At 36.2% G+C, this 25,623-nt stretch overlaps 1 protein-coding gene across 4 annotated transcripts in view; it reads right to left on the bottom strand.

Moving 5' to 3' along the window:
- The window catches only part of AKT3 (AKT serine/threonine kinase 3), a 363,075-nt gene that overhangs the window by 68,473 nt on the left and 268,979 nt on the right, over window positions 1–25,623 (bottom strand). For all 4 annotated transcript variants that reach the window (XM_017958446.3, XM_003893691.5, XM_017958504.3 and 1 more), the window contains 2 exons: window positions 9,706–9,828; window positions 450–578 (listed from right to left, as the gene is read on the bottom strand). In XM_017958446.3, coding sequence (XP_017813935.1) covers window positions 450–578; window positions 9,706–9,828 — 252 coding nt within the window. The remainder of the gene's footprint in view (window positions 1–449; window positions 579–9,705; window positions 9,829–25,623) is intronic.

Consider the following 25,623-nt stretch of genomic DNA (forward strand, 5'->3'; position numbering starts at 1 on the left):
AATGTAGCTACTGTCATTTCAATAATTTTCCCAACAAAATAATTTTAAATAAACCCACAATACTATAAATTAAAAATCACTGTTGTTTCTAAGGAAAGTCCAAGATGGTTTATAAAAATATAAATATTCTTGCTGAAATCAATTATTCTATTTTAATAAATGAATCAAAATGGGTATAGCCAAGATAAAATGGATATGGCCAAGATATAAAAATTGATTTAATCGACTTTAGTTAGTACCTTTGTGCTTATAGTTTATAAAATTTAATTTCAATATATTCTTGGTCCTACAATATCCCATTATAGCAAATTAAGAACAAAAAAATTTTGATTCAGGTTGAAATATAGATAAAAGTAGTAGACACTAGAGTTAACTTTTAATGCTTAAATGGTTTACTTTGCAAAACATTATGTCAATGTTACTTTCCTATTAGTGGAGCCGAAGCCTACCTCTGGTGCCAGATATTCTGGAGTGCCACAGAACGTCTTCATGGTGGCTGCATCTGTGATCCCTTCTTTGCAAAGTCCAAAATCTGTAATTTTTATGTGGCCATCTTTATCCAGCATTAGATTCTCCAACTGTGTATTAAGAAAAATGATATAATTTGTTCTACAGTCTTCAGCAACAGGAAAATACCGTTTTGAAAAACTACTGAATGCTGAGTAAGGTATTTTGGAAACAGGACATAGTAGTTGTAGCTAATAGAACTTGCAGTACTTACAAACCCTGTTGTTTCACGTGTAAAAAGAAACATGTTTTATCAAACACTTCAGGATGATAAAATTTTCTATTTTTAAACCAATAGGAATGAGTGATACTGCTTTAAGAGCCATTATTTTGTAAGTTCTGAAAATTAAAGCCTAGTCAACTTTTCAAAGTAGACATCAATCCTCTCTTTTTTAAAAAAAGAAAATGTGATCTAAACAATCCCAAAGAGATGAGCATCCTCTTCTAGATATTTACAGATGGTTTTCAACAATTTCTCCTGGGAATCTATTGCTATTATAAAATATTCACTTACAGAAATGTTTTTTGGTGGTGCTTGTAAATCAAACCTAAATCTTATTTTGTAAGGTAAGGCGATATCCTCTTTTGCAGTTCTTTGTAATTAAGAAATACCAACCCTTTTAAACATAAAAAGAAAAAGAATATCAAAGTCAAACATTCAACAGTTAATAAAAATATATAGCATAAATGTTATAAAGTTGGACTCTCTTTGAATCCATTAATTCAAAACACCAAAGAAAATCTTAAAGATTTAACCAAGTAACAGGATCATGTGCCTCAAGCGGAAAATTATGAAACGTAAGAGAGGAGGAATTTGTGCAAAGCCAACACAATTAGAAATAACAATGTAATCAGCCAGTTCCCCTTGAGCTAATGTGAACCTAAGATTATGATTATCATCACACAAAGATACAGATGAGTTCTGAGTTGTGATCATACAGCCTTATGTATTCAGGGCCCATAAAACTTTGCCTACTCATGTAGATACAACCTAAAGGTATTTCTTTGGTCATACAGAAAAAATATATAAAATGTGAAAAGTATATTAACAGGATAAATGGTAGTTAACTTTCATTTAAGGAATCGATTCTTATTCTACTCCTTAATGTGATGACATTTGAAAGAATGTACCTCGACTTTGACGTTAATATCGAATTTAAAACAGATCTCCACTTAAGAACATAAACAGATATCAGTCATATAAAATATGTTATCATACTCTCTGCCATATTGTCAAATGTCTTATAAACCAGACACTAAATACAGTTAGGCAAGTTGTGTTCACTGAAGCAAAGATGAGAATAAACAAAGTCCTTTTTTATAGTACTTCAATGTGTTATGTAACTAAACCAAACGCTTGATACACATTTCATGTATAGCAGATCTCACAAAGGTAAGTCTGGCTTCAATTTTTTTCTACAGAAAGCTGAATGAACCCTAAATATACTGCTGAACCTTTAAAAAAAAATTTTTTTTTTGAGACAGAGTCTCTGCCACCCAAACTGGAGTGCAGTGGTGTGATCACCTGAGCCTCCTGAATGGCTGGGAACACGGGCACGTGCCACCATGCCTGGCTAATTTCTTAATTTTTTATAGTGACGAGGTCTCACTTTGCTGCCCAAGTTGGTCTCGACCTCCTGGGTTCAAGTAATCCACACACCTCAGCCTCTCAAAGTTCTGGGATTACAGGCATGAGCCACCATGCCTGACCAAATCAAAATTTTTTATTTTATCCAAACTCAGTTATCTTGCATCTTCCTAATATTTCTCTACCATCCAGAACCTATAAATCAAGCCCAATTTGCACAAATGACAGTAAGTCTTGTATACCGAAACCAATCAGAAACATCAAGAGTCTTCATCTCTCCTATTTTCTCTTTCTGCCTTGGTCTGTCTCTTCTCAGCCTCTGGTTTCTCTCTTTTTTCCACCTCTTTCAAACAACCTCTCTTCTTCCTCCCTCCCACTTCGCCATATTGAGAAACGTTAAGTATATACTAAAGCTTCTGTTGTTTTACTGAATAAAAATGTATATGCCCTGTTATTAATTTTTAAAAATATGCTTAATATATAAATATAGCACATAAAATGCTGAAGATCTTTAGTGAATACTCTTTTACTAATACAATACCTTAACAATTCTTGTAAAAATTCCAAACAATACATAACATTGAACAAAATGTGAATGTACTTTCTACACCATTCCATCCCCGTTAGTTTGGTGTGTAATCTCCTCACATGCTCTGTGTGCATGGGCAAGTCTTCACGGAAACACGACACACAGGATGCACTATTTCTCCACATTTTCTCAAAGTTATTTCTGAAGTGGCTGGATACAGAAAGACCAAACTGTATAAACACTGCTTTTTAATACCAAGCTCTCTGTGTGTGTATGTGTGTGTAAAATTCTGACTTGCATCTAATTCTGTAACCTTGTATTTCATCTCTGAGCCTCAGATCATGGTTGTGAGATGAAGAATGAAATGAGATGCAAGGATAGGTTTGGGTAAGGAATAGGCTGAGGGTGACCAACTCCCAGTTTGCCCAGAAACGAGGGGTTTCTCAGAATGCAGGACATGTAAGTGCTAAAACTGGGCTGTCCTGGGGAAACCAAGACGGCTAGTTACCCTACTTGTTTTACAAAATAGCTTTTAAAAACGTTACAATGACATAGTAAGAAGTAAGATAAGCCTAAGGGATGATTGTGAGAGATGCAGTAAGGGTCATGGCCATGGGGAACGGTAGTATACTGTCTGGGAGGCAGTAGAGAGGAAAATGGATAAGACTATGGGTTTAAGTCAGAGGGTTCATATTAAAATTTGAGCTTTAACCCTTATTCACTGTGTGACCTTGGGTATATTATTAATTTCTACATGCTTCAATTTCATCTATAAAACAAAAGTAAATAACAGTAACAATCCAACGTGATAGTTTTGAAAATTAAATGAGACGTTAAAGGCAAACTTAACATCCTATAAAAACTGAATAAATGAACTGATCTTTCCCTAAAACATGGTTTATTTGTAAATTGTCATGATGTGGGCTCTTCTAAACAACACTGTATTTTAAAGAAAACAACAAAGTTCAAGAGTGGAACCCCATAAAACATTTCTGTCGGCCAAATGACTGTATTAAAAATATTTTTCCATATGCAATAATTTATTTTAAGTAACAAAACACAGCCTGGGCACAGTGGCTCATGCCTGTAATCCCAACAATTTGGGAGGCTGAGGCAGGCAGATTGCTTGAGCTCAGGAGTTCAAGACCAGCCTGGGTAACATGGTGAAACCCCATCTCTACCAATAATAGAAAAAACTAACTGTGCGTGATGGCATGTGCTTGTGGTGCAAGCTACTCTGGAGGCTGAAGCGGGAGGCTCACTTGAGCCCCAGGCGTGTGGGGAGGTTGTTATATGCAGAGATGGTGCCACTGTACTCCAGCCTGGGTGACAGAGTGAAATCTTGTCTCAAAAAAACAAAACACAAATGTTTTATAATTTTCTTTCTTTCTTTTTTTTTTTTTTTTTTTTGAGACAGGGTCTCGCTCTGTTGCCTAGGCTGGAATGCAGTGGCACAATCACTGCTCACTGTAGCCTCAACCTCCCAGGCTCAATTGATCCTCCCGCCTCAGCCTCCTGAGTACACAGGCGTGCACCACTACCATGCCCCGCTAGTTTTTGTTTCTTTCTTTCTTTCTTTTTCTAAGAGATGGTATTTTGCCACGTTGCCCAGGCTGGTCCCGAACTCCTGGGTTCAAACAGTCGGCCCACTCTGCCTCCCAAAGTGCTGGGATTACAAGCTTGAGCTACTGTGCCCAGCCTCATAATTTCTCAGTTATTTTGAAGTAGTGTCCACATTCTTCTATCAATTATTTTGTGTTCTCTCACCACCCTAAAATGTCATTTTGCTGAGCATGAATAACTAAAACTTGTCCACCAAAAATATGAAATAGAGATGCATTAGCTTAAAAAACAATATCCCCAAATCTAATCTTGTATAAAGATAAATCAGGAGATAATAAAATGTCCAGTTCTGTTATACAATACATGATAATTTTACTCAGGATGCATTAACAGAGTTTCTGTAAAATACAGGAACCATTAGCAGGGTGATTCGTAAACCTGCAGACTGCACAGAAAGTCTTTCCAAAGCGTATCAATGGCCTAGATATATCAGTAACATCTGGAAATCACTGTGTTGGTTCATTTAACACTAACATAATGTAAGTAGTGTTTACATTATTTACAGTAGTCATACATTTTTAGGAATCTTTCTACTGTGTAAAGGAGGAAGAAAAAAATTTACAAATGATCTTTCTTTAGTCTTCTCTTCTAAATCACTTTCCTGTTTCCCTTTGTTAGCCACATAATATGTAATGCATATTGTCACTGACTGCTCAGGTACTCTAAATTTATGAAACTTTACACGCATCTGTGTGATATTCACAGTCAATCTTAGTTTCCAAGATGTAGAGTAGGGCAGCATGCTTATGCTTATGGATGCATCCACTAACAAAAGTAGTGATGAAGTCAAATATGAAATCACAAGAAACAAGATTGTATATTAAATATCTAAGTAGTGCTTACTATTTCTATCAGAGGGTTGTTATCTACAAGTTCATGTTTTTGAGGAGAGAAAAAAAATCAGACATAGAATTTGTCTGATTTTTTCTCAAATTCTCATAGACGAATTCCTCATAGAATTTCCACCAAAAAAAAATGGCAACATTTTTGGTCCAGCTGAAGTGGACAGGCATTATTTGACAGAAGGTCTGGATTCAGTGCATATATGAAGAAATGGTAGATTTTAAAACCTTTTTTCCTGGGCTCAGTGGGCACAAAATTGTAACAAAAATTACTATGTTTCCTCCTGTTCTTGCTGATGGCTAGCATAAAATTAAACTTTAAAAATCCTAGCTGTCTTAATACAATGCTTCCCAACCTTTTACATTTCACAGTAAAATAAAGATTGAAAGTGGTGGGGCATACCAGGTTCACTGGACAAGATGCTTGAAACCAGAACTCACTGGCCTGGAGGCTTCTCTGCCAAGGCTTGGTTGTAACCTGTTTGTAGCACCCAATCTGAGAAGCTATGCTTGAATGTAGGCCAGACTAAATATTTCAAAGTTTAAAAACACCATACATATGGTATCGTTTTAATTAAATGACTGACATTGTGATTAACCAAAGGAATGAAAATAGCAGTTCCTGAGGGCTCCGATGACTACTGTAGCAATAGCAATAAACAATTCCTGTCACTCACTCTTAACACCGCATCTGAGCCCACATACATCAAACTCAGTTTTAGGCACCAAGACTCACTCAGGCCCAAGAAGGCAGTAAGGAATTCCTACTCGAAAATTGCAATTTTAAGTTTATGGGCATCCAGTGCCAAAATGTCACAAGCTGACCTGCAGAAACTGAATGGCCACGGAATGAGGAAAGTGTGCTGAAATTCCGAAGAGAAACGTTTCTTCACTTCAACCTCTTAATCCAGAAAAGGACTCATCATGTAAATCGACCCCAAATAGGTTGCCAGGCTATTTACAAATTTATTATGAATAAGGAACATAGTTGAATACCAGTACAATTTGATTGTAGAAGTGGAAGGAATGAAGAGCAGTGGCTTAAGATTTCTATATAGGAGGAATCCAGTGACCGTCCGGTTAGCAGTGGGAGCTGGGGAAAGTGTCTTGAGACTCAGCAAGCAAAGCAAGGATGCTTTTCCCATCCAAACTGCATTTATTTGAGGTGAACATGAAGGAGCTGACGAGGTCGAGGAGGGCTACGGTAAAACTCCCTGAAGTCACCCCTTCGTGCCATTACTAAGTGTTAGAAAGTATCTAAATTTGTTTGGTGCTTTCTCATATTAATACTGTAAATGGTTAACTATTCTCACATTAGGTGGGAAACAAGATTAAGTGTTCTACAAATAGGATATAGCAACAAGTTATGTATTATTTTCTCCCATAAACTAGCGAAAAATTAATTCTTAATGAATTCCAGTATCGTTATATTCACCTTTGCAAATGACCCTGTTCAGCCTACGCTGTGCTTAGATGGCCATGGTCATTGGTTGTATTTGTAAAATAAGCTAAGCAGAAAAGAAGATTTTAACACACAATTTGCACTACTGAAGAAGTCTTTGAAGAGATTTCTTCGAATTTTTAGGCAATCATGAAGCAACAGCAGTTTTCCTTAAGTAATCACAAGGAATTTGGGTCCTTAATAAAAATAAAACTTCATTACATGATGTGTATTGACAAATTAAATGAACTTACTTTCTAAAGTACAACGAGGCTTTCAATAATTTTTCTGTTGCTATAAACACTAATTTATTAGGAAACAGGAACTGATAAAAATATCTTAAGTTAACCTGCACATAAAAGAAGGCTTTGTCTCCAATGCTGAATGAGACAGTGGCAAACGGGTATGGATTTACTTGAGAAGTGCTGCTACTGCAGGCATAGCAATTGGATTTGCATTTGAACAAAGTCAAAGTTATTAGTAATGAGAACAGAGACAAATCTGAGACTGATCAAAGCGAGTACCTAAATCAGTTCGTGATAATGTTCTTTAATACATCTGGTATAAATATATTTGAAACACTCATTCTCTTACCTTCTGCAGTTTAATTTGCAGTTTAGGCTTACAAAGATTCCCAAAGTTAATCCACTGCATCCCCCCATATACATCCCCCCACTATAATTTCATTTCAACTCTAGAAGTCAGAATGATATAGTGACAAGAACACTCAATAAGGAGCTAGGATTCAAGAGTTCCAAAAATTCTTACTGCTATCAACTTAGGTCATTACTTTTAGTAAGTCATTTACTAGGCCTCTAGGTTTGAAGGACATCACCTATAAATTAAAGACCAGCTCGAAATTTCTGTGATCTTACCTAAAATACATCATTGTATTATAAATAATCATGTTACTATGGATACAAATAACATTTGTGTAAGTTTTGGATGTTTGATTTCTTATGTTACATGGATTTTTCTAGGTGTACCTTTACAGTTTCTGTCCTATGCTAAACATATACTTAGATCTTTAAGTTGAGGCTATTTTTTTTTTAAGAAATAAACTCAGGGAGCAGAGACCACTTAATTGTCAAGTAAACTTGGTGAATTGTGCATTTGGTAACTAATTGACTGATATTCATATATAAAGTAAGTACTTTATATTACAGTTCAACAAAGTAAATATTTTATATTACAGTTTAACAAATTTAGTCTAATTCCATCATCAGAAAGAATGGGGCAGTGGAACTCACTTAATGAGCTTCAATATACCAATATGTTGGCTGGGCATGGTGGCTCATGCCTAATCCCAGCACTTTAGAAGGTTGAGGCGGGCGGATCACGAGGTCAGGAGATCAAGACCAGCCAACTCGGTGAAACCCCGTCTCTACTAAAAATACAAAAATTAGCTGGGCATGGTGGCATGTGCCTATAATCCCAGCTACTCAGGAGGCTGAGGCAGGAGAATCGCCAGAACCAGGGAGTTGGAGGTTGCAGTGAGCCAAGATGGCACCACTGCACTCCAGCCTGGTAACAGAGCAAGACTCCATCCCAACAACAACAACAAAAATACATACACACCCCCCCCCACAATATGTTGATTCATTTGATCAGAAATGATTAAAGAAATACTGACCAAGACCATAATCGATACTGCAATCAAATGAATATTCTCTTCTTTAGCAGTCTTTAAGCTAATAATTCAATCTTTTGAATTTAAGCTTTCTGGATGTTACCTATTACTTTAAAATTGTTCTAATTGCCCTAAATCTAAGCATCCCTGTTTCTATCCTTCCCCATTTCACCCCTACAAATAAGATTCATAAAACACGTAGTGGGAAGGCGAGAAGTGGACTCAGGAAGAGCAGAGCTAACTACTTCTAAGTATATTTGGAAAGTTAACACATATTTTGTCATACCACATAACTAATTCCTTCAAAAAAATCGATATTTAAGACATTTAGACAGTATAGGATTATCTGGCCATGCAGATAACATGAATGCTGAATTCTGCCATATTCCTAGTTATAAAAAGGTTCAGGCTAAATACAATCAAACTACTAATTTGTATTAATCTGTAGCCTGTTTTGGCACTTAGACATCTCTGGTCATCTCTGATCTAGATGTTTTATAGGTACATAGTTCAGTTTTTCCTATAACAACATCTTATAGCTTCTATATACCTCATTTCAAACAAAACAGAATTTCATAAAAGCCTCATGTAACTTCTGTTTCTACCAATCATTATAATATGTTACATGAAATAGTATTTGATCAATAAGGCAATTCTGTGTCAAATTTTATATACGATATGCTTCTTACAAAAGTAAGACTGTAACATTCAATTTATTCAAAATGTGTCCTGGCACAAATTCCTTTAATGTAGTCAACCTAATTCATAACACTGTCATGAGAATTACTATTACCTTGTATGAGTTACTCCAGGGATCAACAAATGACAACCTGTGGACTAAACTGAGCCCATCGCCTATTTCATTTACTGGAACATAGCCAAACATATTCATTTACATATTATCTGAGGCTGCTTTTACCCTACACTGATGGAGTTGAGTAGTTTGCAAAAGAGACGATATGAACATCAAAGCCTAAATTATTTTATCTGCCCTTTACAGAAAGTTTGCCAATCCCAAGCTATCCTAAGGGTCTCATCATAATGGAACTCAGAGCAGTCAAGACACTATTACCAACAGAACAAATAGAGTGCTTTCATAAATAAAAAACTAGGCACATTAATAATGGTTATTATGTTAAAACGCTTCAGGTATTTAAAACTACCCAAAGTCAATGCTAAAATCAAAATGAATATGTTCCTTCCAATAGTCTTACTATGCTTCTTCATAAAACATTTCTGTAAACATAATAAAACTTGTTTTAAATGTAACTTGTAAAGTTATTTGACTTAATCATGTTTAACATTTTTATTTGATCAGCGCAGTCAAGTAGAAATTACTTTGCAAATCAAAAACTCACACATAAATCAACTACATACATGTTAGTGAATAAAATTTCCTCCAAATGTAGTGAACTAAAATTTTAAACATAGTGCTTTTTTCCCAACTAAAAGCTACTTTTCTCAAAACTGTATCACTTTGTAATTACTTTATGTTTGTCCCTATAGTCTCTGCAAAAAAAAATTTTGATTACTTTTTTTTTTTACCTTGAGATCACGGTACACAATCTTTCCGGAATGTAGATAGTCCAAGGCAGAGACAATTTCTGCACCATAGAAACGTGTGCGGTCCTCAGAGAACACCCGCTCTCTCGACAAATGGAAAAACAGCTGCAGGGTAAACAGCAGGGACAGGATTGTAATAATTACTGATTTAGTGGGGGAAATTAACACAAACATAAAACACCTCTCATCACCATATTGTGATGATAGATAGTGTACTCTCAGTGGACACTGAGCACTCCTAGACAGCAGCTGGCTTATCTTTTCCAGGTTTCCAAGGGGAAACTGCGAGCTGTTAAATCAGCGTTTTAATCAATATACCAATCTTGTTTAAGGCATTCTGCTTGCTACCCATTTAACCTTCAGTTACCAGAGGAAAATATGCATCATCAGATTGCAATTTCCCTCTCACTATACTGTTGCTTCACTCTTCAAGGATTAGGTATTGAGACATTACTAAAATAAACGAACACAAGCATAGATATATTTTCTACTTAATTATTTGATTTCAAAGACAAGACTGCCAATTTGCTGAAACTGATTTACGTGAACTTGTTATATTCCACAATTTTTGATTCATCATAGTATCTCTAGAAATATTTTCAAAGTCAAAGTCAAATTATTATTGAGAAACTTTAAGGTTTTATGTTTTTCATTTATTTTAGTAATGCCCAAAAGGAACTGAGAAACATCCATTATTCTCATCACGGTTCTCAACGTATGTTCTATTTTCAGTAATAATTAGCTACAATGCCAATCCTTTCTCATGTAATCACTTAAAACTATAAGCCCATCCATTTCCTAGTTAACCACTTAAAACATATACCATTCGACAGTCAACAAACATTCACTAGGTGCTTACTGTGACCAAGCACCCAGCTCTCCAACAGGCCACTTCTTCATTAAAGAAACTACAAATATTATCTCTCAATTGGACAACATACATAAAGACAGACCAGGTTTCAGGCACTAGGAACTGACTATCAATCTTTGTTGTTGAAACATGCTTAGAACAATGAAAGATCGTTCACAGTGCTGAGTAAATTGTCAGGTATCACAGTATTAATAGATACACAATACATGTCTGTGAAAAAAATGAACCAGTCAATGCACTCTTGACTGCAAGATCAGAAATTGTTCCCTTACATGGATCATTGACTTATAATGTTTCTACAATATTGATGAAAATTATGGTTAACTAAGATTTGTTCTGCACACACCAAGTCATTATTTCAGGTAACATAAAACAGGTTCCCTACAAATTTATTCTTCCCCATTCCCACCCTCACCTTCGCTTAACAGCGTATTATTAAGATAAGCTTTATGCATGACCCATTGGCATAGCAAACAGAGAGAGAGAGAGAGAGAAGATCTCATCTATAGCCCCAAAAAGTGTAGCACAACAATAATTATATTAAAACTAAAATATTTTTGCAGTCTCTAAACTTTAATGCTTCCTACTATATTACTGTATTTTATCAAATCTCATATGCTACCAATTGGGACTGCATCATCATTTTATAAAACATCAAGGAAAAAAAGGTTGTCAGTTAAAACTATAACACATGATCTATTCTAAAAGGCATTCTGATTACAGAAATTTTAAGTATGTCTTCCAAATAATCAATATAGTATGTGAAAAATCAAATCATTTATACAATTACTCAGGGATAGTTTTCAAAATTCATTCATTTTATATATTTAGACATATACTATCTATTACCAGCCTAACAAGGATAGAAAGTAGAAGGAGCCACGTTTTCCAGGTTAAAATAATTTCTGCCATGCAAAATATCACTAACTTTGATGAAAAGATTGTGTGATCTCTATGTGGAGTTGTGGTAGACTTCTAACGAGATGAAAATAGTGATTAGGTTTCTAAATTTTCTTAAAAGAATGTCAAGTCCACTATCCATTTAACTTTACAAAAAATATGGATCCTCCCTAAATCAATATAATATATGCAAGATTCTAGATCTTTATTTAGACTATGTATCTTCAATGTGTCTGCCAGCCAATTTCTATAAAAATATCAGCTAAAAATTATATTTAAGGGAAAGAATTTACTTCTCAGTCTGCTATCTGATGTGTACCCTTACTACTTTATGGAACTTATTCTTAAGATAACCAACAACCTCTTAATCACCAAATCCAATAATCTATTTACAGTCTGCACTGCTTCTTCCAATTCTGAAGCTTAGGACATCACCTACTGCCCTCTTTCTTGAAACACGTTTCTGGGCTTTGGTAATACGACTCTCTCCTGATTTGCCTCCTCACTTTCTGGATAATCCTTCTCGGTTTCTACTTTGGCTCTCAATCAACTTTTCAATTCAGCATTCATTTAGTGAGTATCAATTATTTTAAAGTCACTGCTGGGCACTGGAAAAGAAAAAGAGGGAATACAATGATAAGAGGAATCTCTTATGTTTACAAGCATTGATTGTGGTAACGTTCTCATGAGCATACACTTAACTCCACATTCATCAAGTTGTTTCTATTAAATATATATAGCATTTTGTATATCAATCATAACTCAACAAAGTGGTTTAAACAAAAGACATAATTCCTGCCATTAAGCAATACGAATGAAGAGGACACAGGTATCGATATAAAAAAAAAAAGAGGGTTGTCATAAATTTCATAACTCAGATATTAAAAGTACTTTGAAGGCAAAGAGGGATTAATCTATGCTGGCATCATGTGAGGAGACTTGATAGATAAGAAAAAGCTTTACTTAAGTTTTGAAGAATGGGTTTTTCATAAATGGAAAACTTAAGGGAAAAATCCCCAAAAAAGTGCTACTCAAGTTTTATTCATTTGTATTTCCAACACAGCCTAGGACAGTACCTGCACATAGTAGGTGATTAATAAAAATTTAGAAAGCATTAATACTAAAGAGGAAAAACAGCAATGGCAAGAAAATACATGTAGGGAACACATGTATACAAAAAACAATATACAGTCAGAGAAATAATAGGATTTCCAGGAAAAAAAAGATGAGATCAGACTGGTTAGGATCTTTACTAACATGATATAAGCAAGAATTTTTTTTCTGTAGATGAGAAGTATGAAAGAATTTTAGGTTAAAAATTAGCATAATTTGGTTCCACATACACAAATCAATGAATGTAATTCATAACATAAACAGAACACAAAAAACACATTATTATCTCAATAGACACAGAAAAGGCCTTCAATAAAATTCAACATCGCTTCATGTTAAAAACTCTCAATAAACTAGATATCGAAAGAACATACATCAAAATAATAAGAGCTACTTATGACAAACCCACAGCAAATATCACACTGAATGGGCAAAAGCCAGAAGCATTCTCCTTGAAAACCAGCACAAGACAAAGATGCCCTCTCTCACCACTCCTACTCAACATAGTTATAGAAATGCTGCCAGGGCAATCGGGCAAGAGAAAAAAATAAAGAGCATTCAAATAGGAAGAGAGGAAGTAAAACTGTCTTTGTTTGCAGATGACATGATCCTATATCTAGAAAATCCCATCCTCTCAGCCCAAAAGCTTCTTAAGTTGATAAGCAAATTCGGCAAAGGCTGAGGATAGAAAATCAATGTGCAAAAGTCATAAGCATTCCTATACACCAACAACAGAGAACCAAATCATGGATGAACTCCCATTCACAAGTGCCACAAAGAGAATAAAATACCTAGAAATACAGCTAACAAGGGAAGTGGAGGACCTCTTCAAGGAGAACTACAAACTACGGCTCAAGAAAATGAGAGAGAACACAGACAAAGGGAAAACATTCCAGGCTAATGAATACAAAGAATCAATATTGGGAAAATGGCCATACTGACCAAAGTAATTTACAGATTCAATGCTATTCACAATAAACTACAATTGAAATTCTTCACATAATTATAAAAAACTATTTTAAAATTCATATGGAACCAAAAAAGAACCCGTAGAGCCAAGACAATCCTAAGCAAAAAGAACAAAGCTGGAGCCATCACACTACCTGACTTCAAACTATATTACAAGGCTACAGTAACCAAAACAGCATGGTACTGGTAACAAAAACAGACACATAAACCAATGGAACAGAACAGAGAACTCAGAAATAAGACCAAGTATCTACAACCATTTGATTTTTAACAAATCTGACACAAATAAGCAATAGGAAAGGACTCCCTATTGACTGATTCATTGATTGACTGATTGAGACAGAGTCTTGCCCTGTCACCCACGCTGGAGTGCAGTGGCATGATCTCAGCTCACAGAAACCTCTACCTTGCAAGTTCAAGCGATTCTCCTGCCTCAGCCTCCTAAGTAGCTGAGATTTATGGGCATGTGCTACCATACTGGGCTAATTTTTGTATTTTTAGTAGAGATGGGATTTCACCATGTTGGCCAGACTGGTCTCAAACTCCTGACCTCAAGTGATCTGCCCACCTCAGCCTCTCAAAGTGCTGGGATTACAGGCATGAGCCACCGCATCTGGCCAGCACTCTCTATTTAATAAATGGTGCTGGGAGAACTAGCTAGCCATGTATAGAAAACTGAAACTCCCCTTATTTATACTTTATACAAACATTAACTCAAGATGGATTAAAGACAAATGTAAAACCCCAAACTATAAAAACCCTAGAATAAAATCTAGGTAATACCATTCAGGACAAAGATATGGGCAATATTTCATGATGAAAACATCAAAAGCAATTGCAACAAAAGCAAAAATTGACAAATGGGATCTAATTAAACTAAAGAGCTTCTGCACAGCAAAAGAAACTACCATCAGAGTGAACAGACAACCTACAGAATGGAAGAAACTTTTTGCAACCTAGCCGTCTGACAAAGGTCTAATATCCAGAGTCTACAAGGAACTTAAACAAATTTACAAGAAAAGAACAACCCCATTCAAAACTGGGCAAAGGACGTGAACAGACACTTCTCAAAAGAGGACATTTATGTGACCAACAAACACATGAAAAAAAGCTCGACATCACTGATGATTAGAGGATGCAAACGAAAACCACAATGAGATACCATCTCATACTAGTCAGAATGGTGATTATTAAAAAGTCATGAAACAGATAGATGCTGGCAGGGCTACAGAGAGATGGGAACACTTTTACGCTGTTGGTGAGAATGTAAATGAGTTCAACCATTGTGGAAGACAAGTGTGGCAATTCCTCAAAGACCTAGAACCAGAAATACCCTTTGACCCAGCAATTTCATTACTGGGTATATACCCAAAGGAATACAAATCATTCTACTACAAAGATACATGCATGCATATGTTCACTGCAGCACTATTCACAATAGCAAAGTCATGGAATCAACCCAAGTGCCCATCAATGATAGATGGATAAAGAAAATGTAGTACATATAACCCATGGAATACTATGCAGCCATAAAAAGGAATGAGCTCATGTCCTCTGCAGGGACATGAATGGAGCTGGAAGCCATTATCCTCGGCAAACTAACGCAGGAACAGAAAACCAAACACTGCATGTTCTCACTCATAAGTGGGAGCTGAACAATGAGAACACATGGTCACAGGGAGAACAATACCACACATTAGGGCTTTGTGGGGCGGAGCCAGGGGAGGGAGATCATCAGGAAAAATGGCTAATGCATGCTGGGCTTAATACTTAGGTGATGGGTTGATAGGTGCAGCAAACCACCATGGCACACATTTACCTATGTAACAAACCTGCACATCCTGCACATGTACCCTGGAACTTAAAAATAAAATGAAATAATTAGCATAATTTTAAAAAGGCAATTCAGGTGAAAATGAGAGAATCAACTAAAAATGCCTGAGACTACAGCCTGCTAAACAATTTTTAAACTACAACAAAAAAGTTACTGACACCACTGTTGTGAAAAGCTGCAGACACAATGAGAGAAAACCGTACCAATCTGTAAGGACATCACTGTCTGGTTACAAGAGAGCCAGATACATAAACTTTTCTACTGAAATTAAGGTAATTATTATAAAGTAGAGAAGACACTTAAAGAATAAGCATGTTTGGAAATACCAGAAGTTATATTTGAGCTCGCAGAGAGCTTCTGAGGGACATCAGCTAAGGTAGTAGTAACAGACATATAAGGAGAATCAATATTCCAGAGGGAACTAGCTTTTACCACTTGGGTCAAGGGAGAAATCTACAATGTTGAGGTTTTTCTATGGCTGACTGAGTAGATGCTGATATAAAGGAAAAGAATGGGAATGGGGACAGAGGAGCAATGGGTTTTATTTTGACATGCTGATATCTAAATAGGCATTTGATAACACAGCTTTGCAAGGTCATGAAGGTAGATATGGGAATCATTCATAGAAAGGATATTGTTAAGACTAAGAAAGCAAAGAATAGTCTAGGAATTCAGTAAAAACTGAAAAGATAAGTGAAGGCAGAATCTTAGGGTACTACTATACATAGGACAGAAAAAAGAAGCAAAACAGGACATTGACGTGGAATACTAAGAGATGTAAAAAAAAGGAAGCAAGAATACAAGAAGTGAAGGGAAAATAAAGTTTCAGAAAGACAGGAACATTTGCTGAACTTAGGAATTAGGTCATCTGTTACTTTTCAAAGGTAAGTTGTCATATTTAGGTGGGCTGAAAAGAGAATGTGAAGGCAGAAATAATACACCATTCCTTTAGAAAAAACTGAATGAGGTGAGCTAGGGTATTATTGAACCAGAAGGTTTTTGGTGCAACATATTAAATAGCGCCTTCAAGAAAAAGGTTTGTCTAAAGAAATTGACCTATATAACTACAATTCATATGGAATAGGCACACAAATTAAAGACCAAAGAAATAACGAAGCAAGGAACACGTTATTTTAGGTTATAAAATTTAATACAGAATACTTGAACATGACAATATATGATAAGGTATATGGGAAAATGACTAATAAATAGTGCAACAATAATTAACTCTGAAGAAGCATAAAATGTAATTTTCACCTCATATCATAACAAAATTCGTATGTATTAGTCAAACATAAAATTTAAAACTAGAAAACATGTGTAAGTAGTTATGAAGTCTCAAGATGAAGAATAATTTTCTAAGCATAAAAGAAATGGAAGAAATAGACTTTTCGCTTTTCCCCAAGATGGTGGATTGGAGGCTTTCTGCATGCCTCAGCCACTTGGACACAGCAAGATAAAGATAACTCTGTGAGCTTTAATTCAAGAAGGGAAACGGGAATGTACTGAAATCATGAAGTACATGTCAGATCCCAGAGAGGAGAAGGCTTGCAAATAGCCCCAGTGAAGGCATCCAGCTGATAAACGTGAAGTGAAGTCCCAGTGCATGAGAGAGGCAGGGAGCCTCCCTCTGTGACTCACCCTTCCACTGGGGATCCAAACAACCCAGGCCAAGGGAGAGCACTTCGTTTCTCTCAATCCTGGAGCTTACCTGGGGAGTGGCTTGGAGTCACCGTGAGGGGAAAAGCTGCAGGCATTTCCCCAGACCCGGGAAAAAGAGCAGGACAATGTTTTTAATTTGGGCACATAAAAAGTCAGCCATTCCTTGATGACCCAGCAGTGTGGCTGCACAGGCATGTTAGTCTTGGACCAGAGATTAAAACACCTGCTCTGGAGTGGGATAGGGGCTTCACAGCCAAAACTGGAAAGTGCCCCAACAATAGGGCTAGAATTGTGCTTTCCCAAGTTGCAAGCCTGGGGCAGCAGGAAAGCTGCTAAAGCTGCAGTTTCTCCTGGGCTGCAAAACTTGCAGTCACGACCAGGTTGGCAACCTGGAACAGATTTGCATGTGCCATTGCTGGGTACCCCACTCTGTTCTCCTGAGATCATGGTGCAGTAGGGCCCTTTCTGCTACATCTCCAAGCTTATCTCCGGCATCCAGAGTAACCGTTTGCCTAGTTCAGCAGCCTAAGCCACGGCACTCCTCCTCACACAGGTTATGGTAAAGCACAGCTCTCTCTGCTCCATACCCAGGCAGATCTCTAGGCATGCAGAGCACCTCCTTGCCTGCTTCTGGAGTTCAAGTCACCCCACCCCCTCCTATGCAGAGATCTTGGTGCAGGGGGCCTCTGCTCCATGCTGTAGGTACCTTGAGCAGCTACTCTCCTGGACTAGAAGTTTAGACCATCCCCTATCCCTGTGCAGAGAACTTGGGGCTGAGGAAGTTTCCCAGCTACACTACTAGGCACATCTCTGGGCCCTTGGTGGCCACCTACTGAATTCTCCATTGGCACTAGTGCCCGTGTCTGTCATCAGGGGACCTGTACGTGGACCTGTCAGGTCTGGCCCTGCCATTCCTGCCCTCTGCCAACCTCCCAACCCTGGGGCTGGGCAGTGAGCTCAGACTATGGTACATTCCATGAATTGGCCATTGCCTATGGCAACAAAGAGCTTCTGCCAGTGAACATGTATCAACGTATACACTAAGCCATGCAGGCTGCAGTTGGCTCTTACCTCTAAGTGCCATCTACAGGCTTGCAGGTTAAATGCCACAGCCCAAAATAAAATTGGCCAAAAGAAGCACAGACAACTAAAGAAACAAAGTCAAAGACCCTACCCAGAATTCTCTATGGTCACATCCTGAAGGGAGGGGAAGAAAAGGGAAAGGAGAAAAATATATAATAAAATTATGGGGAAAGAAAGGAAAGAAAAAAATCCTACCCGCATGAAAATAATTACAAAGTTACAAGTGTTAGGGTCTCCAGATAAGGAAAAAGCAGCATAAGAATTCCAGCACTATGAAAAATCTGAATGTAGTGATACCACCAAAGGATCACACTAGCTCTTCAGAAATGGTCTCTAACCAAAATGGAAACTGAGAAATGACAGATAAAGAATTCAAAGTATGGACTGCAAGTAAGCCAAATGAGATCCAAGACGAGGCTGAGTATCAACCAAAAAATACTTCTAAAGTAATCCAGGAAATGAAGGAAGAAATAAGCATCTTTAAGAGAAATCAATCAGACTTTCTGGAATTGAAAAAAATCACATAAGGAATTTCAAAATACAACTGAAATTTTAACAATAGACTGGACCAAGCAGAAGAAAGACTTGCAGAGCCTGAAGACCAGTATTTCAAACTAATCCAGTCAGACAAAAATAAAGAAAAAATAATTTTAAAAAATGAATAAAGCATTCAAGAAATAAGGGATTACAAAAAGTGATAAAACTTACAAATTACTGGTATTTCTGAGAAAGAAGAAGAAAAAGTAAACAATGAGGAAAATATATTTGAGGAAACAACTCAAGAAAACTTTGGTAATCTTGTTAGGGAGGCAGATATCCAGATACAAGAAATCCAGAGTACAACTGTGAGATACTATACAAAATAAACATCACCAAGGCACACTGTCACCAGACTGTCCAAGGTCAACACCAAAGAAAAAAAAAACATCTTAAAGGCAGCTAGAGAAAAAGGGCAGATCAAAGGGAATGCCATTAGGCCTACAGTCAACTTCTCAGCAGAAACCTTACCAGCCAGGAAAGATTGGAGGCCTATTTTTAGCATTCTTAAAAAAAAAAAAAAAAAGAAAGAAAGAAAAAGAAAGAAAGAAAGAAATTCCAACCAAGAATTTCGTATCTTGCCAATCTAAGCTTCATAAGTGAAGGAGAAGTAAAATCTTTTCCAGACAAACAAGCACTAAGGGAATTTGTTACGACTAGATCAGCCTTATGAGAGATCCTTAAGAGAGTTCTAAATATAGAAACAAAAGAAAAATAAATGCTACCACAAAAATGCATTGAAGTATATAGCCCACAGACCGTATAAAGCAACCAGCGAATAACTTCATGATAGGATCAAAACATCACATAACAGTATTAGCTTTGAATGTAAATGGTCTAAACACCTCACTTAAAAGACACAGAGTGGCATGTTGGATAAAAAAACAAGACTCATCCCATCTGGCTGTCTTCAAGAGACCCATCTTATACATAATGACTCCCATAGGCTCAAAGTAAAGGTTTGGAGAAAGAGCTACCACACAAATGGAAAACAAAAAAGAGCAGGAATCACTATTCTTTCATCTGATAAAACAGACTTCAAACTAACAGCAGTAAATTTAAAAAAAAAAAAAAAAGACAAAGAAGAGTATTACGTAATGATAAAGGGTTCAATTCAACAAGAAGACTTAACTATCACACATATATCTATCTTCTCTCTCTATATATATCTTCCATATATGTATATATCTTCCATATATACATATCTCACATGTATGTATGCACCCAATATTGGAGCACCCAGAGTCATAAAACAAGCACTATTAGATCTACAAAAAGACATAAATAGCAACACAATAATAGTGGGGGAGTTCAGCACCCCACTAGCATTAGTGAGATCAAGGCACAAAACTTACACATTCTGGACTTAAACTCAATGCTTGACCAACTGAATCTGAAAAACATCTACAGAATACTCTCTCCATCAACCACAGAATATATATTCTTCTCATGTGCACATGGAACAATACTCCAAGACTGACCACATGCTCATCCTTAATTTAAGTCTCAAAAAAGTTAAAAAAAAAAAAAAGAGAAAAGAAAAAACAACAACCCTGAAATCATACTAACTATACTCTTGGACCATAGTGGAATAAAAACAGAAATCAATACCAAGAAGATATCCCAAAACCATGCAGTTACATGAAAATTAAACATCTTGCTCCTGAATGTCTTTTGGGTAAACAACAAAATCAAGGCAGAAATAAAAATGTTATTTGAAATAAATGAAAATAGGTACACAACACACTAAAATTCAAGAGATGCAGCAAAAGCAGTGTTAAGAGGAAAGCTGAAAGCACTAAATGCCTACCTCAAAACATTAGAAAGTTCTCAAATTAAAACTCTAACATCGCATCTAGAGGAACCAGGAAAACAAGAACAAACTAACCCATAAGCTAGCAGAAGAAAAGAAATAACTAAGATCAGAGGAGGATGGAATGAAATTAAGACCTAAAAATACACATAAGGAAGTGATGAAGCCAAAAGTTGGTTCGTTGAAAGGATAAGGAACATTGCTAGACTGCTAGTGAGATTAACAAAGGAAAAGAGAAGGTACAACTAACCACAATCAGAAATGACAAAGATTACATTACAACTGATCCCACAGAAATACGAAAGGTCCTCAGAGGCTACGTGTCTACACAAACGAACAAGAAAATCTAGAAGAAATGGATAAATTCCTGGAAACACACAATATCCCAAGACTGAATGAGGAAGAAATTGAAACACTGTACTGACCAATATCGAGTTCCAAAATTGAAATAGTAATAAAAAAAACCTACCAGCCAAAAAAGTCCCAAACAAGACGGATTCACAGCTGAATTCTATGCGAGGTACAAAGAAGAGTTGGTAAAAATTCTACTGAAACTATTTAGTAGATAAAATGATAAAAATATCATTTTACAAAGCCAGTAACATCCTGATACCAAAACCTGGCAAAGACACAAGAAAGAAAATCACAGGACAATATCCCTGATGAACATAGGTGCAAAAATCCTCAACAAAATACTAGGAAACGGAATTGAAGAACATGTCAAAAAGTTAATTCACCATGATTAAGTAGGTGTCATTCCTGGGATGCAAAGGTGGTTCAACATATACAAATCAATAAATGTGATTCACCACATAAACCAAATTAGTTTTCAATAAAATCCAACATCACTTTATGATAAAAACCCTCAACAAACTAGGCATCAAAGGAACATACCTGAAAATAACAAACGCCATCTATGACAAACCCACAGGCAACATCATACTAATAGGCAAAAACTGGAAGCATTCCCCTTGAGAACTGGAACAAGATATGGATGCCCACTCTCACCACTCCTATTCAACATAGTACTGGAAAGTGCTAGCCAGAGCAAATCAGGCAAAAGAAAGAAATAAAAAGGCATCCTAATGAGAAAAGAAAAAGTCTAACTATCTCTGTTTACTGATAATGATTCAATACTCAGGAAACCCTAAGGCCTCCACCAAAAGACTATTAGAACTGATAAATGATTTTTGCAAGTTTTCAGGAGAGAAAATCAATGTGCAAAAATCAGCAGCATTTCTGTATACTGGTAACATCCAAGCTGAGAGCCAAATCATTTACAATAGCCACACACACACAAAAATATCCAGGAAGACATCTAACCAATAAGGTAAAAGATCATTACAAGGAGGACTACAAAACACCATTAAAATACCATTAAAAGAAATCATAGATGACACAAACAAATGGAAAAACATTCCATGTTCATGGATTGGAAGAATCAGCATCAGTAAAATAGCCATATTTGCCTGCCCAAAGCAATCTACAGATTCAAGGTTATACCTATCAAACTACCAACATCATTTTTCACAGAACTGGCAAAAAAAAAAAAAAACCTATGCTAAAATTCACAAGAAACTAAAAAAGAGCCAGAATAGCCAAAGCAATCCTAAGCAAAAAGAAGAAAGCTGGAGGCATCACATTACCTGACTTCAAACTATACTATAAGGCTACAGTAACCAAAACAGCATGGCACTGTACAAGAAAACAGACACAAAGGCCAATGGAACAGAAATAAAGCCACCCACCTACAATCATCTAATCTTTGGCAAGGCTGATAAATATAAGCAATGGGGAAAGGACTCCTTATTCAATAAATGGTGCTTCGACGGCTGGTGAGCCATATGCAGAGGAATGAAACTGAACCCCTATCTTTTACCATATACAAAAATTAATTCAATATTCATTAAAGATTTAAATGTAAAACCTCAAACTATAAGAATCCTAGAAGAAAATCTAAGAAACACCATTCTAGACATCGGCATTGGAAAATATTATATGACTAAGTCCTCAATAGCAATTGAACAAAACCAAACATTGACAAGTGAGACCTAATTACACTAAAGAGCATCTGTACAGCAAAAGAAACTATCAACAGAGTAAACCTACAGAATGGGATAAAATATTCATAAACTATCTGACAAAGGTCTAATATCCAAAAAGTATAAGAAAGTTAAACAAATGAACAAGCTAAACACAAGTAACCCAATAAAAAATGAGCAAATGACATGAACAGACATTTCTCAAGACATACATGCAGCCACCAAACATGAAAAAATGCTGCACAACAGTAATCTTCAGGGAAATATAAATCAAAACCACAATGAGATATCATCTCATACCAGTCAGAATGGTTATTAATATATCAAACAATAATCAGTCTAATAGTACAATAACATGTTGATAAGGCTGCAGAGAAAAGGGAATGCTTGTAACACTGTTGGTGGGAATGTACATTAAGTCAGCCACTATGAAAACCGATCTTGAAATTTCTCAAAGAACTTAAAATGAAGCTACCATTTGACCCAGCAAACACATTACTGAGTGTGTACCCAAAAGAAAACAAATTGTTCTGTCAAGTAGACACATGGACTTCCATGTTCATCACAGAACTATTCACAATAGCAAAGACATGGATAGACCGGATTAAGAAAATGTGGTGTATATATATGCCATGGAATACTACATAGTCATAAAAAGAACAAAATCCCGTCCTTTGCAGCAACATGGATGCAGCTGGAGGCCATTATCTGAAGTGAATTAACACAGGAATAGAAAATCAAATACTGCTTGCTCTCACTTATAAGTGGGAGCTAAATGGACATAAATATGGTAACTATAGAAACTGGAAACTACTAGAGGAGGGGAGGAAAAGGGTGGAAAAACTAACTGTTGGGTACTATGCTCAGTACCTGGTCATGGGATCATTTGTATGCCAAACCTCAGCATCATAGCTGTATACCCAGGTAACAAACCTGCACATGTAGCTTCTTGAATTTAAAATAAAAGTTGAAAAATATAAAAAAGAAATGGAATAACAGAGGGAAAATCCAGTAGATTTAGCCATATAAAGTAGCAAAGATAGAAATAAAATGGAGTATTTATAACATGTGACAAAGCTCATATCCTTAATATAAAAAAATTAAAAGACTAAAACACAAGAAAATGGGTAAAGGTATAATTAACCTGAGAGGGCTACAAATTTTTAATGTATATGAACATAGGCCACCTTATAATAATCAATGCAACAGAGACAAAACTTAAAAAACAAGAATTTTAAATCCATGAAATATTTGCATTGTCAGTGAAAGCGAAGTGAGATAAGCATCTTTATACACCGTTGGCTGGTATGTAAACAGATACTCTTTTCAAAACAATCTGGCAATAGATAGCAAGATAATTTTTAAAGTTCAGTAGTTGCTCTCCTAGAAATTTCCTTAAACAAAAAATGAAAATATACGCTGGGTGCAGTGACTCACACCTGTAATCCTAGCACTTTGGGAGGCCGAGACAGGCGGATTGCCTGAGCTCAAGAGTTCAAAACCAGCCTGGGCAACATAGCGAAACATGTTTCTACTAAAAACACACAAAAATAGCTGGGCGTGGTGGTGGATGCCATAATCCCAGCTACTCAGGAGGCTGAGGCACAAGAATTGGTTGAACCCGGGAGGTGGAGGTTGCAGTGAGCTGGGATTACACCACTGCACTCCAGCCTAAGTGACAGAGCAACACTCTGCCTCAAAAATACATACATACATACATACATACACACATAAAAATATAGAAGCCATCTTCTACACAATGATATTCTTTTCAGAAGTATATATAGAGAGAAAAATGTGAAAACAGCCTTCCAACCATGTTGAAGAAAAATTAGATTTTTATCTCACAATATAGTACGATAAATTTCAGATTTTTTTATATTTTAAATTTCAAATTTTTTATATTTTTTAGTTAACTACTAGTTAAAAATCAGAATATATGAGTGAAAAGTCAATGGGACTGAACTTACCCAACTGCCCTAAACATTTGATGGGCATATCTAAAACAGAAAATGAGAACTGAGCAAATATATAATAGAACACTCATCAGATACTGGACAACAGGAAGTGCATGATGATGGTCCCTGTTACAACAGAAACAAATGAGGTGAGCCATATGATTATCCTCCTTTTGTCTGGGGGCACTTTCTGACACATTATTCAGGAAGAAAAATCATAAACCTAATTCAAGGGTTTCACTGCTGAAAAGATAAACATCAGATTTTCAGGATGATGAGGTAGATGCCATTTGCAGGACAGAACACTAGCGAGGAGGAAGCTATACAGAATCTGTACAGTTGAGTCTGCTGTTGAATACTAAGCAGTGCATGTGTGGGGTTAAACTTTATGAAGACAAGCAGAGAAGGAATGGAAAGCTGTATACATGTAATAGTTCCTAAAGCTCACATAGAGCTGAGAGACATTCAATTTCTACGCAGTCAGAGGAGAGTCATTACTGAACTCTTAGGCATTCAGTATATATCTCAAAAGAGTCAGAGTGAAACCTGAGCTTACACGAACAAAACTAACATCAAGACTGAAATATCAATCATATTTGTAAATACTGCCTTCCAGAATAAAAACTAACACTCTGACAGAAGAAAATAAAATCCAGTAACTCATGTAAAACTCAAATTATCTAATCAATGGAAGAGAATCAAAAGCCAAAAATAAATCCATGCCTATATGGTCAACAAACATTTGACAAGGGTACCAAAAATACATAAGGGAGAAAGAACAATCTCTTCAATAAATAGTTGTAGGAAAACTGGATATACACATGCAAAAGAATGAAACTGGAGCCTTATCTTTCATCATATTGAAAAACCAACTCAAAATGGATTAAAAACTTACACGTAAGACCTGAAAGTAGAAAACTTCTAGAAGAAAACATACCAAAGAAAACCTCCTTGATATTGGTCTTGGCAATTATCTCCTGGATATGACACCAAAAGCACAAGCAACAAAGGCAGAGAGAAATAGGTGTGACTACTATTTATCTCTGCTTGTGTGAAGCAAATAAAACAATCAACAGAGTCAAAAACCTATGGAATGGGAGAAAATACTTGCAAATAAT

Source organism: Papio anubis, chromosome 1 (genome assembly GCF_008728515.1).
Source record: "Papio anubis isolate 15944 chromosome 1, Panubis1.0, whole genome shotgun sequence".
NCBI classification, from domain to species: Eukaryota; Metazoa; Chordata; class Mammalia; order Primates; family Cercopithecidae; genus Papio; species Papio anubis.